This window comes from Procambarus clarkii, chromosome 81 (genome assembly GCF_040958095.1).
Source record: "Procambarus clarkii isolate CNS0578487 chromosome 81, FALCON_Pclarkii_2.0, whole genome shotgun sequence".
Classification (NCBI taxonomy): domain Eukaryota; kingdom Metazoa; phylum Arthropoda; class Malacostraca; order Decapoda; family Cambaridae; genus Procambarus; species Procambarus clarkii.
The window spans coordinates 24651835-24665025 of NC_091230.1; the positions used below are offsets into that span (position 1 = coordinate 24651835).

At 43.7% G+C, this 13191-nt stretch overlaps 2 protein-coding genes across 5 annotated transcripts in view; both read left to right on the forward strand.

The window, feature by feature from the left end:
- Nucleotides 1-1156, forward strand: part of LOC138358097 (uncharacterized) — a 2084-nt gene extending 928 nt beyond the window's left edge. The window contains exons 1-2 of the mRNA XM_069315576.1: nucleotides 1-567; nucleotides 1089-1156. The exon at nucleotides 1-567 is cut by the window's left edge and continues 928 nt beyond it. Of these exons, the coding sequence (XP_069171677.1) occupies nucleotides 1-567; nucleotides 1089-1156 (635 nt within the window). The remainder of the gene's footprint in view (nucleotides 568-1088) is intronic.
- LOC138358002 (hepatocyte nuclear factor 4-gamma-like) overlaps nucleotides 1-13191 on the forward strand; it is a 37914-nt gene that overhangs the window by 15412 nt on the left and 9311 nt on the right. For all 4 annotated transcript variants that reach the window (XM_069315419.1, XM_069315421.1, XM_069315422.1 and 1 more), the window contains exons 2-5: nucleotides 3141-3740; nucleotides 4779-4974; nucleotides 5957-6051; nucleotides 7084-7199. In XM_069315419.1, the coding sequence (XP_069171520.1) occupies nucleotides 3488-3740; nucleotides 4779-4974; nucleotides 5957-6051; nucleotides 7084-7199 (660 nt within the window). In that variant the 5' untranslated portion in view covers nucleotides 3141-3487. The remainder of the gene's footprint in view (nucleotides 1-3140; nucleotides 3741-4778; nucleotides 4975-5956; nucleotides 6052-7083; nucleotides 7200-13191) is intronic.

Genomic DNA, 13191 nt, shown 5'->3' on the forward strand with positions numbered 1-13191 from the left:
ACAACAGAGGTCACGGCTACAACAGAGGTCACGGCTACAATAGAGGTCACGGCTACAATAGAGGTCACGGCTACAATAGAGGTCACGGCTACAACAGAGGTCACGGCTACAACAGAGGTCACGGTTACAATAGAGGTCACGGCTACAATAGAGGTCACGGCTACAACAGAGGTCACGGCTACAACAGAGGTCACGGCTACAACAGAGGTCACGGCTACAATAGAGGTCACGGCTACAACAGAGGTCACGGCTACAACAGAGGTCACGGCTACAATAGAGGTCACGGCTACAATAGAGGTCACGGCTACAACAGAGGTCACGGCTACAACAGAGGTCACGGCTACAACAGAGGTCACGGCTACAACAGAGGTCACGGCTACAATAGAGGTCACGGCTACAATAGAGGTCACGGCTACAATAGAGGTCATTGGACTTATACAAAATCTCAACTTCGGTGTTTAGAAAGGGAGGCTGATGTCCAGAGCAGGTCACTTGCAAACTCATACAAGTCACTAGTAACAGGGAAACTAACCTGGCAGTTCTATGGCAGTCAACGTCATGTCATTGGTAAGAGGAAGGACACATGTCAGGGAACTGTGAGGCAGGAGTCCCTCACCGGGGAGCCGGTCGGCCGAGCGGACAGCACGCTGGATTTGAGATCCTGTGGTCCTGGGTTCGATCCCAGGCGCCGGCGAGAAACAACGGGCAGAGTTCCTTCACCCTATGCTCCTGTTACCTAGCAGTAAAATAGGTACCTGGGTGTTAGTCAGCTGTCACGGGCTGCTTCCTGGGGGTGGAGGCCTGGTCGAGAACCGGGCCGCGGGGACACTAAAAAGCCCCGAAATCATCTCAAGATAACCTCAAGATAACCACACAAGCAGATGAACACTATCAATAACAGTGTGACATCTAAAGATGTTTGGTCTTCATTTGTAAAGAAACATACCAGCACGGATTTAATGAAAGTAAATCAGATAGTCTTGATATATAATTTATCTGGAACCATAATAACGAGGTTAATGACGTTACATTAATGCATTTATCCAACCTTTGGATAAATGGCTTACAATCTCGATTCGATTCTTCAGCGGAAAGAATCAAGCTGTGGGAAGAGCTTCCGTCGCCCATCAGATCCAGAGAACCCATGACTAGATGATGAAATAGATATTAGTGTGTCTGATATTCTTTTCATAAGAGTATACATCACTATTACCCTCCAGTTCATGAGGGTATGAAGCGTCCTTCCCTATGAACATATAGTCCGCCCCTTTCCAAAGAGGAAAACACACAAGACACAGGTACGTTTGCAGACTGCATGATTTTATACTACCCTAAGACCCTCAGGCCTTACATACTGGGCCTCACAGGCGACTATGACACTAAAAAGTAGAGATAACTTAGCGGGTGTGACGCGCATGTGTACCCGAATACCGAATCATTGTGGACATGTTAATCTTTGTAAATTATGTAAACCTAACAAAGAGGATAACGTTTTTAATCAAATGAATAAGAAATTATACATACAAAATTTGAAGTGGTTTACTAAACCACTTCTTTTCTTGAAATGTTGTCTCAAAACACACGTCGCTAAATCAATGATAGCGTTACCCCAAGAGGCATGGACGGTAGCTGGCATGTGAGGGGACATTTCCTCAGAGAGGTGTTCCCCTCTTCTCTCTGTATAACCCCCTGAAAGTTTACATTAGTCCTGGACTAGGTGAGGTCGGTGTTTTCTATGAAGCTTTTCAAGGTAAACTAAAATATTCACAATCAATTAGTATGCCACATATGCACTTATTAAATAAGCCAATATTGACCAAAGCAAGTGCGAGAACGGGTTGCATGGGTATACTTGAAGAGGGCTTATATCTAGGACCAGAGATTATTGCCCCCATTTTATGGGCTCGTCATAGCCCGTGCTACATGGACACTTCGTTATGAGTAGCTAAATCTCAAACAACAACAAATCCCCATTACACTGTTCTTTGGTTTGATAGTGAATAGGTCAACCCCTTTGTGACCCATTATCTCTAAACAAAGGAAGATTGGATTGATACTTGTGGAAAAGTCCCCTTACACTGATAGTCCCAGTCGAGATGCGACAGGACAGTCACGACTTTAGCCACCGTCTTCCAAGGCTTTTGTTGAGCAAATTGCAAATACCTCAAATCTAATCGTCAGACTACGCTGCAAGCCATCAGGGTGAGGAACGCGACCGTAATGTTAGAAGACCCAACGTTAGAAAGATTACTCTAAGACGAGTCCCCACAGCTGGTGGCCCAAATGCCTTGTTTATTCGATGAATTGCAAGCCCCACACTACATAACTCCTAGATGAAATACTGAACAGAAACCCCCTCCCCCACTCTTATAAATAATAATAATAATAATGCCAAAGATCGTCAAACAGAACGTCAAAACATGTACAAAAACATTTGTGTGTGTGTATGTGACTACTACACAGTGTTCATATATAGACATCCATATATGCTGAAACACATGTGATGAACCTCTCACACACTTGCAGCTCCCTGACGAGAGAGAGCAAGCTTAGCTCAGCTGCCAACACCCACACATGGTGTCAGCGAGGCGGTCAGCCCGCCTGCTATCGTAACTCGTACTGTACTTTCCCTTTTGCAACTTTTCCCTTCGCCTGTGCCTCTTCATCCTTTTTACTCCCATAACAAAAAAACTGTGGCCCGTATTACTTCCAGGAATGGTGCCAAGCTTCCTCGTAAGGGGATGGTATGATAGTTAATTGGTGAGCCGTAGTTAGGGGTAAGTAAGTAATTATCAAAAGAAGGCGCCAAGACTGTGAGACTATGTACTTGCGCTTGCGGGGGTTGAGCTTTGGCTCTTTGGTCCCGCCTCTATGTAGCACATTGAGGTGTGAGACTGTGTGAGCATCCAAAGAACCCTTAACATGACAAGTGTGAGAGGGAGACTCGCTACACTGATTACAAATTAAAACACAACCCGAGGGGGCAAGAGAACGTTACTGTACACCAGTCAATTAGATGTTTAGAGGCGAGTCCCGAGAATTGCACTCAGTCCTCACAGAAGTAAACTTTTGGTTTAGTACATTTATTAATTCGTTTTCTATTATAACGAATACTTAACATTTGGGTTTCCTCCCGTCAGGTGACCAGGAGAGACGAGAGCGGTTCACAGGTGCCACGTGGTTCCCGTAATCTCCACCCTCAGCCCTGGGCCTGCCCATGTGTGCCACCCTCAGCCCTGGGCCTGCCCATGTGTGCCACCCTCAGCCCTGGGCTTGCCCATGTGCGCCACCCTCAGCCCTGGGCTTGCCCATGGGGTAACTTCATTAGTCTCTGGAAGAGATCCATCGATCTCGCGAAGAGAGAACCGTCAACATTTTTTGGCAGCCACGGTCAATAAGAATCATAAACAATCAGTTGATTTTAGTGAGGTGAAGAGTAGTGGACAAGCTGGTGGACGAGGAGAGGTGGGGCCAGGGCGTGTGGAGGATGAGTGTCTCACGCTACGACGTGGACATGGGTAGTGGTGGTGGTGGTGGTGGTGGTGGACACGTGTCTGTGTTGAGCCCCTCCCCGCAGGCCTACCACACCACCAGCCCTCCCCTCGCCTCCTCACACACCTACACCACCAACAGCAACAGCGGCGGGGCGGCCCTCAGCCCGCCCCCACCATCAACGCCCATGCCCGCACCGGCCACTCACTCCGTCATCGTGCCCAATTCCGCCGTCCTCCACCAGCAAGGTAAGCTGTCACCTTTCCTCCCACTAGCTCTCAGTCCTGCCTCTCCGCTCTCACTCCATAACATCCATTTTTATCGTTCCCTCCTCACACACACATGACCCGTACCCTTAACCAGTACGTCTAATTTTGTACGTTATGGTCCCCAGTGTATAATGGATTATGAAAAGTAACAACTCACAATTATTCACGTTTTCTGTGTATCGGGAGCTTAGATTAGATGGGTTGTTTGGGTTGGTATATTTCTGGTGAGTATTTGGTATTTTTCACGCTGTGGCCAATGACGAGAACGGGCCGCACTATGCCCCAAGCTGCCTTCAACAATGATCAATAAATATATAAAACGATGAAGGCATATTATCAGTGACGTAGAACCCCCTACCCCCCCCCCCCCAGAGGGCAGGTCCAAGGACAGAGACCCACCTGAAAGGTATGAATGGATGTAAGATTATTTACATATCAACATACCTCACAATATTAAAAAAAAAACGAGACAAACTAAGGGAGTTAAAACAGATCAATACAAAAGTTCAAAGCTAAAGATGAGGAGAAGGGGAAGTGTTCCAGGACGTGACGCAGAACTAACACTATATTCCCCAACAATAAGCAGGTACAAGATCAAAGAGCACTGCATGCAATCATAGTGTGCAGAATGTGTATTAAGATCTTCTTCTGGTAAATCTCCGTCATTGGGAATCTTTCTTATACGTTTGTGCCCTAAGAGCTCTGATAGTGTTTCTTTTGCAAGTGCTTCAAATCTTGCTATGTCATCTCTTACAGTGTACATTAGGTCGGGCCCCTACCGATCTGCACACGTCTTTAAATGTTCATCTTCATTTTGCGGAACTTAAGTTGCTGTTGGAATTTGTTTGCGAAATTTAATTCTGTATGATTAACATCAAAATAATTTCTAGTTGTATCTTATTTCCAATATTGGCTGCTTCTTTTCATCCGCGTCCCTTCTGTGGCCCGATTGTAAATCTTAAAGAAATTTGTGCTTCACTGACATACTGTAATATTCTCTCCTTCCCGCGCCCACAGGTAGCTCGACGTCCTTGTGTGGCGTGGGCGTGTCCATTGTGGGCGGCGGGGAGATGGTGATGACGGGCGTGATGACCCTGGCGTGTGCCATCTGTGGGGACAGGGCCACCGGGAAGCACTACGGCGCCCACTCCTGCGACGGCTGTAAGGGCTTCTTCCGTCGCTCCGTCAGGAAGAACCACACTTACAACTGCAGGTGATTGATTGGTTGATGAAGATTAAGCCACCCAAAAGGTGGCACGGGCATGAATAGCCCGTAAGTGGTGCCCCTATTGAGCCATTACCAGTATCAAGAGCTGATACTGGAGATCTGTGGAGGTGCGACTGCACCCTGCGTGACGGGAGATGTCTCCCGTCGTGACCTGCAGGTAATCACGCGGTACTGTGCTGGTGATGCTGGTATTGGGACTCTGGTGGTGTCAGTATTAATGCCAACAAGCCCTGGGTGCTTTCCCATGAGAACGTTCCAAAAACAACACAGGCTGGCTACAGATTATAGCTCTGCAAATTTAGTGAGATACAACTTGTATTTGCATGTACACAGTAATAAATGGTAGGCTCACGAGTATGTTTCTGCCTTTTGAAACGTATGAAACAGTCAAAAGTCATATTTATAGCTTAACTGTGTAGCACGTTTTTTTGTTATTAAAGTCTGTCAGCCGTCTATCACTCTATGGAAGAAGGACGTCGTGGATGGGGGGGGGGGGAATAGGCGGATAGGCCTAGCGAGATTCCGACGTGGGTTGGAAGACACTGATATGCTTCTTTGTTCTTCTTCTTCTTCTTGCTTTGTAACACCACATTTATCATATTTATGCTACAATAATTCTCATAACGAAAGATTTGTATTATATTCAAGGTCACCCAGTAATAACTGGGAACCGGGTTGTAAACCGAGTGACGAAACGTGTTCCAGGGAAAAAACTAGTAGGTTAGCATGAATTATAGGAAGAAAACGCTCTATGCCTGCGCACAAGAGTTACATGTCGTCTACTGAGAGAGAGAGAGAGAGAGACAGAGAGAGAGAGAGAGAGAGAGAGAGAGAGAGAGAGAGAGAGAGAGAGAGAGAGAGAGAGAGAGAGAGAGAGAGAGAGAGAGAGAAAGAAAGAGAGAGAGAGGTAACGGATGTATACTAGAGACAACACTGGTTCATGGTAACAGCTCACTCCCTCCACCAGGTTCACCAGGAGCTGCACCGTCGACAAGGACAAGAGGAACCAATGCCGCTACTGCAGGCTTCGCAAGTGCATCAGGGCCGGCATGAAGAAGGAAGGTATGACACCCACACTGTACTGGTGTGGCTAGCTCAATGTACAGCTTCACTGGCAGGGACGTGTTCGCCTCCTAATGTGATCGCAGGGTCGAACGTCATCTCCTAAGCTCCGCCTCTTGACCTATCAGTCTCTTACCACATCTCTGGACGACTGCTCCAAGCCATGTACAAAAAACAATAATACCACTGGTGGCATTACTGTATTATCCTCTCATATTTCCTGTTTGTTTTAGCTTTAAAACTGTATTAAGTTCACTTCAACCAGTCAGATCTATTTATCTCCCGCTCTTATGCTCAAGTTATATTTCCTAATCTTTCTATGCTTTGGCTAGAGACATGGAGACATCTATGCTCTTTGTCTCTATGCTATGTTTGCTTCTCTTGTTTACCTGTAGTCTCTCCTTCTCATGTTCCTTAAGTTGAACACTGTCTCTCTGTTAATCTATTTTGAATTTTATATCATGTCCTCCGTTATTCCCTTTTCCTACACTGTGAAAAGGTCTGGCCCCTTCACCGTTTCCTCGAGTGTGGGGAAAACTACGCAATCTAACCATATTTCCATTAAAGTGCCGATATTTTGTCGCTGTAGTCAGTTGCGTCAGAAACGCGGTGCATTAACCCTGAGAATAGGTTGCAAACACCACCAGGTAACGAACCCAAATGGCTTCCAGCGAACGTTAATTGTCTCCGAGAGACGCACTCCAGGAATGTCTATATATAAAACTTTTACTGTACTGTAACATTAACTACTAGTACTACCTCTACCGGTACTACTAGTACACATTGCTAGTGATGCGGTCCCCTTTGCCCCACACACCACTAATCTATATTTTAATATTACTATTTAACTTATTCTGTGCACTAATACATGAACCATCTTCCATTACTGATAATAACTTATAAATACCATCGTTGTGCATGTGTGGTAAAAGTAATTTCCATTAACGTGGCCACGTTAATGGGCCACTGGGGTTGATTTAAGACCATATTAAGTGCAACTGTAACAAGGTATGTTTTGGTGTGTGTGGCCAGCTGTGCAGAACGAGAGGGACCGGATTAGCACCCGGCGGCCCAGCTATGACGAGCCTGGAGGACCCACCGCCATCACCCTTTCAACCATCGTCAACGCTGAGCACCTCTCACGTCAGGTGGGTACCAGCACTCGCTCACTAGCCTCAGGTGGGTACCTGCAATCACTCTCTAGTCTCAGGTGGGTACCTACGTTCACTCTCTCACCTTAGGTGGGTACCTGCACTCACTCTCTCACGTCAGGTGGGTACCTGCACTCGCTCTCTAGTCTCAGGTGGGTACCTGCGTTCACTCTCTCACCTTAGGTGGGTACCTGCACCCACTCTGACATTCTACATGTTATCTTATAAAACAGTTCTATCTATGGGTCGACGTCCCCTCTCCCCCCTCCCCCCAAACACACTCCTCCAGGCACCCAATTAATCACAGCGTCACCACTCTACATTAATATCAACTGTTAAAAACATTCTCATTTGTATCCATTAACATACTTATGCTACTTTATTATGGTACCTCTAAACTATACGAAGGGTTGCAACCATGTCAAGAGACACACATGTGATGGCAAGATCCTGGTCTCACGGGAAGCTTGTACATAATACTAGCAAAACGATGATCGGTAATGATATTATCTTCACGAATATGAATGAAGGGATGAATTGTCGCGCTCCAAATAGCATATACCGGTAAGTCTAACGACTGGACATTGAATGATATAATGTTAGGAGAGTATGACCCAGTTCCTGGTCTTTGGTTTTAAACATACGAATGAGGAAAGCGTCAGTTGTAGCCTAGGTAACTGTTTTGTCTTGTTTTACACAACCTGACCTTATCATTTACTATACCACACTGTGGGATATGTGTGTGTGTGTGTATGCGTCAGTTGTAAACAAATAACATCACACCGATGTGTTCAGGCCGTTCAGTGTCCTATTATAATTACCCAAGTTTAGTTTACTATCATTTCTGTTACACGATGTTTTATCTGCACTGTTTGTGTAAGCCTGACGAGTCATGGTGGCCCAAGATGGGTAGCCTTATGAAATCGTAAAGCCTTTATTCCATGCAGCGAATGGAGGCACGGGATAAACCTCCATGCACACCCCGCTACGATAATAACCTCCCAGGATGCAGGTCCCTTACCTCTCTGCGACCCTGGTGCTGTCTGGGTCACACATACACACGCGTTGACTTTCAGTAACTAACCTCAGCCCAAAACCCCCAACATTAACACAGTAACTATGCTTATTACAGGGCCTATGGTTCAACATGCAGTAACCATATCTATATAAAACACTTCTCTACATTAAACCAAACGTGTGTGAACATTCATGCACAAATGTAAGACGTGCACAATGTGAATACATCCTTCATTAATGAGAAACATCCTCAAACTTTACATCAACTACGCATTCAGTGTCTCTAAAAATAATTATCAGATAACAATTCAAGGTCGTCGAAGACATACATTCCGAGACGTTGATAACCGATAATTTGATGAAGATTAAGCCACCCAAGAGGTGGCGCTGGCATCAATAGCCCACAAGTTGATGATCATTAACTGACTTTTTGTTTAAGGAATGCACAAAGCCTAGCTGCAAGTTCTCCAAGGCGAGAACTCCTCGTGAACATTAGGTATGTGTATCTGCTAAGATGGTCTCCAGTTAATATAGTCTGGCCACACAAGGGTTTAAAATAAGGAGAAAAGTATTAACAAACGAGACTTTGTGGTCGTAAACGAGGCTTCTCCACAGTTTCCATTAATGTGATAATTATACACTCTACACTCATATTCACCAATACCTCTTTTTCGACGGTTGAAAGGAAATAAGAATGAAGAGCCAACATATTAATTATACTGATGAATAATGCGCACATGCATGCGCTTTAAAACACACACATGATATGAGATATCATGTGTGATATCATGATATAGATATAATAGCGTCCACTAGGCTCAGGAACCTGTACACCAGTTGAGAAGCGGGACCAAAGAGCCAGAGCTCAACCCCCGCAAGCACAAATAGGTGAGGTGAGTACACACACACACACACACACACACACACACACACACACACACACACACACACACACACACACACACAAACACCAACGGCAAGTGGTTGGACGAAGACGAACACGTGTACAGGGTTGCTGCGTGAACATCTGAACAAGCCAGAGATGGCCGAGAGCTATAGTTTAGTTCCTTTATTATGCACCCCATACCCATCTTGTGGGCGGTAGTGGAAAGGGTTACGGAGGCACATAATGGGCTCAGGGACTGAACCCCACAATTCATTTAGCTAAGCAAGTTACAATCTCGATGAGTTAGTTACAAAATTCAATACACGTCACATCATCAATGGGCTCGAGATTGACCACAAGTACAGTTTCTAAATTTAGCAACTGACATATGTAGAGAGCCAACATCACAATTGATATGTTTGTCCTGCACACCGCCCCCCATCCAGTGGGCAGCGGTGGATAGGTTACAATCACTTAGTTACTACCTACAGTTAGCAAACTGGGGAAATTTGGCTAAAATTTCTGGTGGCAGATCATTTGAATTAAATATTTAAACATTTCAGAATCATTTGTTATAGAATAGTCTCTGAACTCACGTATCTTTTCGCACTCCATCACATAATGACGGAGGGTGTGCGAATAATTTTGTTGACGGTTTACATTTGGTCAGGTCTACATCAGCAGATAATGTATATACTAGTATATACTATGCCTAAAGTCATTAATAAGCACATATTTTCGGGCAAGATGTGGGAAGAAACTTAAAAACTAAGACTTAATGATTGAGATCAAAAGCAAGAATTGAACTGAAATAGGAATACAAATTATGTCAATAATTACATGTTGAATGGAACAGCAGAAATTGCAACGGAAGAGGGAGTGAGTTATCAGGGGAAAGCGCCAAGCTATTACGACTATATAGCACTGGGAAAGGGTCAGGATAAGGATTTGGGATGGGACGGGGGGAAGGAATGGTGCAACGGAAGAGCACAAGTCATTTTAACTAAATAAACATACGGACTGCAATTTTCTTTAAGTTTATACATGACAGATGTCAGCAGTTATAGAAGTTAGTCATTAAAGTTTGAGAATAGCAAGACATAGGTTGACATTTAGGAGGTAGGATAGGTTACATGGAGTTGATTAGGTAGTACAGTACTTAGTTTTTTTATATAAACTGGTTGAGGGACAGACTTTGACGTGATTGGAAAGGACATTGTACAGGATTAGCATTACAGTTCAGTTGTAATATATATAAAACATACATATTTATTTTAGGGACCCATAGCCTCGGCGAAGAAAATAAAGAGTATTCAGAGAAGACATTGTGGATTCTCACTGAACACTTTAATAATTTTTTCAAATAAATATCAATGAAGAAATTTCTAATTTCTTCATTGATATATATTTTATCGATGTTAAGGGCGAGTTTGTTAGCAGTTAGCCAAAGATAAACTTTATTTAAAATAAAGTCTAAATTTAGACATTTAGTTCAGTATTCACCGTTTCATTCAGGATAAGAGAGTTAGGACTGGAGAAAATGAAGGTTGTGTCATCAGCAAATAAAATTGGCTTGAGGTGTTGAGAGGTATTTGGAAAGTAATTAACATAGACGAGATAGAGGAGAGGGCCAAGTATACTACCCTGTGGAACACCAATATTGATGGGTAGGAGGGGAGAATTGGAATCATTCAAAGAGACATACTGGAGCCTGTCACTGAAGTATGACTGGAGGGAGTGACCTCTGACTCCATAATGTTGTAAGTCAAGGTTATTGTGGTTAACATTGTCAAAAGCCTTACGTAGGTCAACAAATAACACAACATGGTTCTCATTTTTATCAAGAGATAAATTATGTTATTATTATTTATTATGTCACGTATAAAGTTAATCATACTATTCAGTGCATCATTGGCGTTTTTTTTTTTTTGAAGCCATATTGGCAAGAGCTAAGTATATTGTGTTTGGCTAGATAAGAGTAAAGTTGCTTGTAGATTAACTTTTCTAATATTTTTGACAAGATTGGCAGGATTGATATTGATCTGAAATTGTTGACATTAGTGAGATCACCACTTTTATGGACTGGGATTACTATTTTTTTTTGTAGAATATCCGGAAAGGTTTGGAGATCGAGTGATTTGTTGTAGAGCAATGTAATGGCCGGAGCTAAAAATATGGATTTTTTTTTTAAATTAGTTATTATCTCAGCAAGGGCACTTGACTTTTGTTTTAAGAGAAAGGATTATCTCATTAACGTCAGAGGAATTAGTGGGAGATAGGTACAGACTCTGGATAGATTCCTGTGAGGTAGTCTTTAACATTAGTTAGGAATGATGGGATATTATTTGCAAGGGATGTGCCAATGGATGAGAAGAAACTATTGAATTTAATGGCAGTGTCATTCAAGATCTTCGAGTAACTCCTTGCAACTATATTCCTCTGTTCACCCAACACTGATTGGGTACTTGGTCGTTAACGATTGGTGGGGTTGTATTACCCAGGGAAAACTAGTAGATAATTTACGGATTACCATGAGCAATGAAATAAGAAAGCTCTTAGCCCGCTAACAGGAGTCAGCAGTCGTCTGTTCCTCTACCCACCATGTGCAAAAAAAAAAAAAAAATGCTGTCTGATAAAGCAGCAGAATGTAAACAAATACTTAATATTTTACGTAATATTGACAAAATATTAAATATAAAATATAAAAACAAAATGTTGTTTGATGAAGGGGTCACGACGGCAGTGATGCCAGGGGTGGGTGTCTCTGTGTTCCCTTTGACGGTATAAAACGCAAAGCCCCTTGCGGCTACATTAACATCGCATGTCGACGAAAAGAAACCCGCCTTACGGAGTAAAAACACACTAAAAGGCAAACGTTTGGAGAGCCCCAAGTCCCCCACCGGCTCCCACCCGACACAGAATGCTAGATAGACAAAGTTGTGGCAGAATTACAATGGTCCCTCCTAAACTCATACCCAATTGAGCAAACACGTCTTGTGACCTCCGGGAGGGCAGGAGCCAGGCACCCACCACGCCCTGAGGGGCACACGCCAGGACCCCACCAAGACCCACGGCACCTCTCGGTCAAGCCGGCGCCGGATACCGTCTCCCCGCCACAAGAACCGGCCAGAAAACAAAAAATCTACCAACTTGCCAGTGACCCCGGGCGATAATGCGCCAGGCGTCGGGACAGTCCGGACCATGGGGGAGTACAGAGACCCACTGGGTAAAGTGGCGTCAGGCGTTCCGGGCGTAGGCCAGACCTCCGCTCGTCGTCACCATTTAACCATGAGTGCTAGCACACACATGTAGGGCTGTGCTACATAGTCTTCTAGGCTTGGTGCCTTCTGTTGATGATTGTTTACCTAGCTCTGTGGTCAGGTCAGGTCAGGTCAGGTGGTTGCGTGGCTTACCTGTCATTTCATCCTTGTCTACTTACATCAAGACTTTACTTCACTCAAGACACTTGCTTGCCAGTTTTTTTTTAACACAGTTCGTCTGCAACTTCTCTAAGCAATTCTCATAAAAACTGGGCAAATGCTAATTAATCCAACCGCCACCCGCATTGTTTATGAGTCAACAATTTGCACACGACTGGTGATTCACAGCTGATCAAACATTCGAACTGTCCTTAAATGGACCCAGAACAATTAACTTCTCTTACTCTAAGTCTTAACTATATATACACACAAAATTACAGTATGTAATATTTATATATCTTTTGAGAATATCAAATGTTTGATTACACAGTAGGGTAAAATATATGAATGCGCTCTCCTTAAAAGGGAAGGGACATCACTTTTAAGGGTCTGAGTTTGGTGCAGTGGTTTAAGGAGTTATGCCAGTTACTGGTAAGTAACTGTGTTGGCTGGGGTTCGAGTCTCCTGATGGGTTGTGTGTCTAAATGTTGTTTAACTTCACTTGGGAGTTTAAGCAAGTTAGTGCATATACATACATACATACATACATACATACATACATACATACATACATACATACATACATACATACATACATACATATATATATATTTATATTTTTGAAGGAACTAAACCTTTTAACATAAATATGCCTTTTATTCCTCAT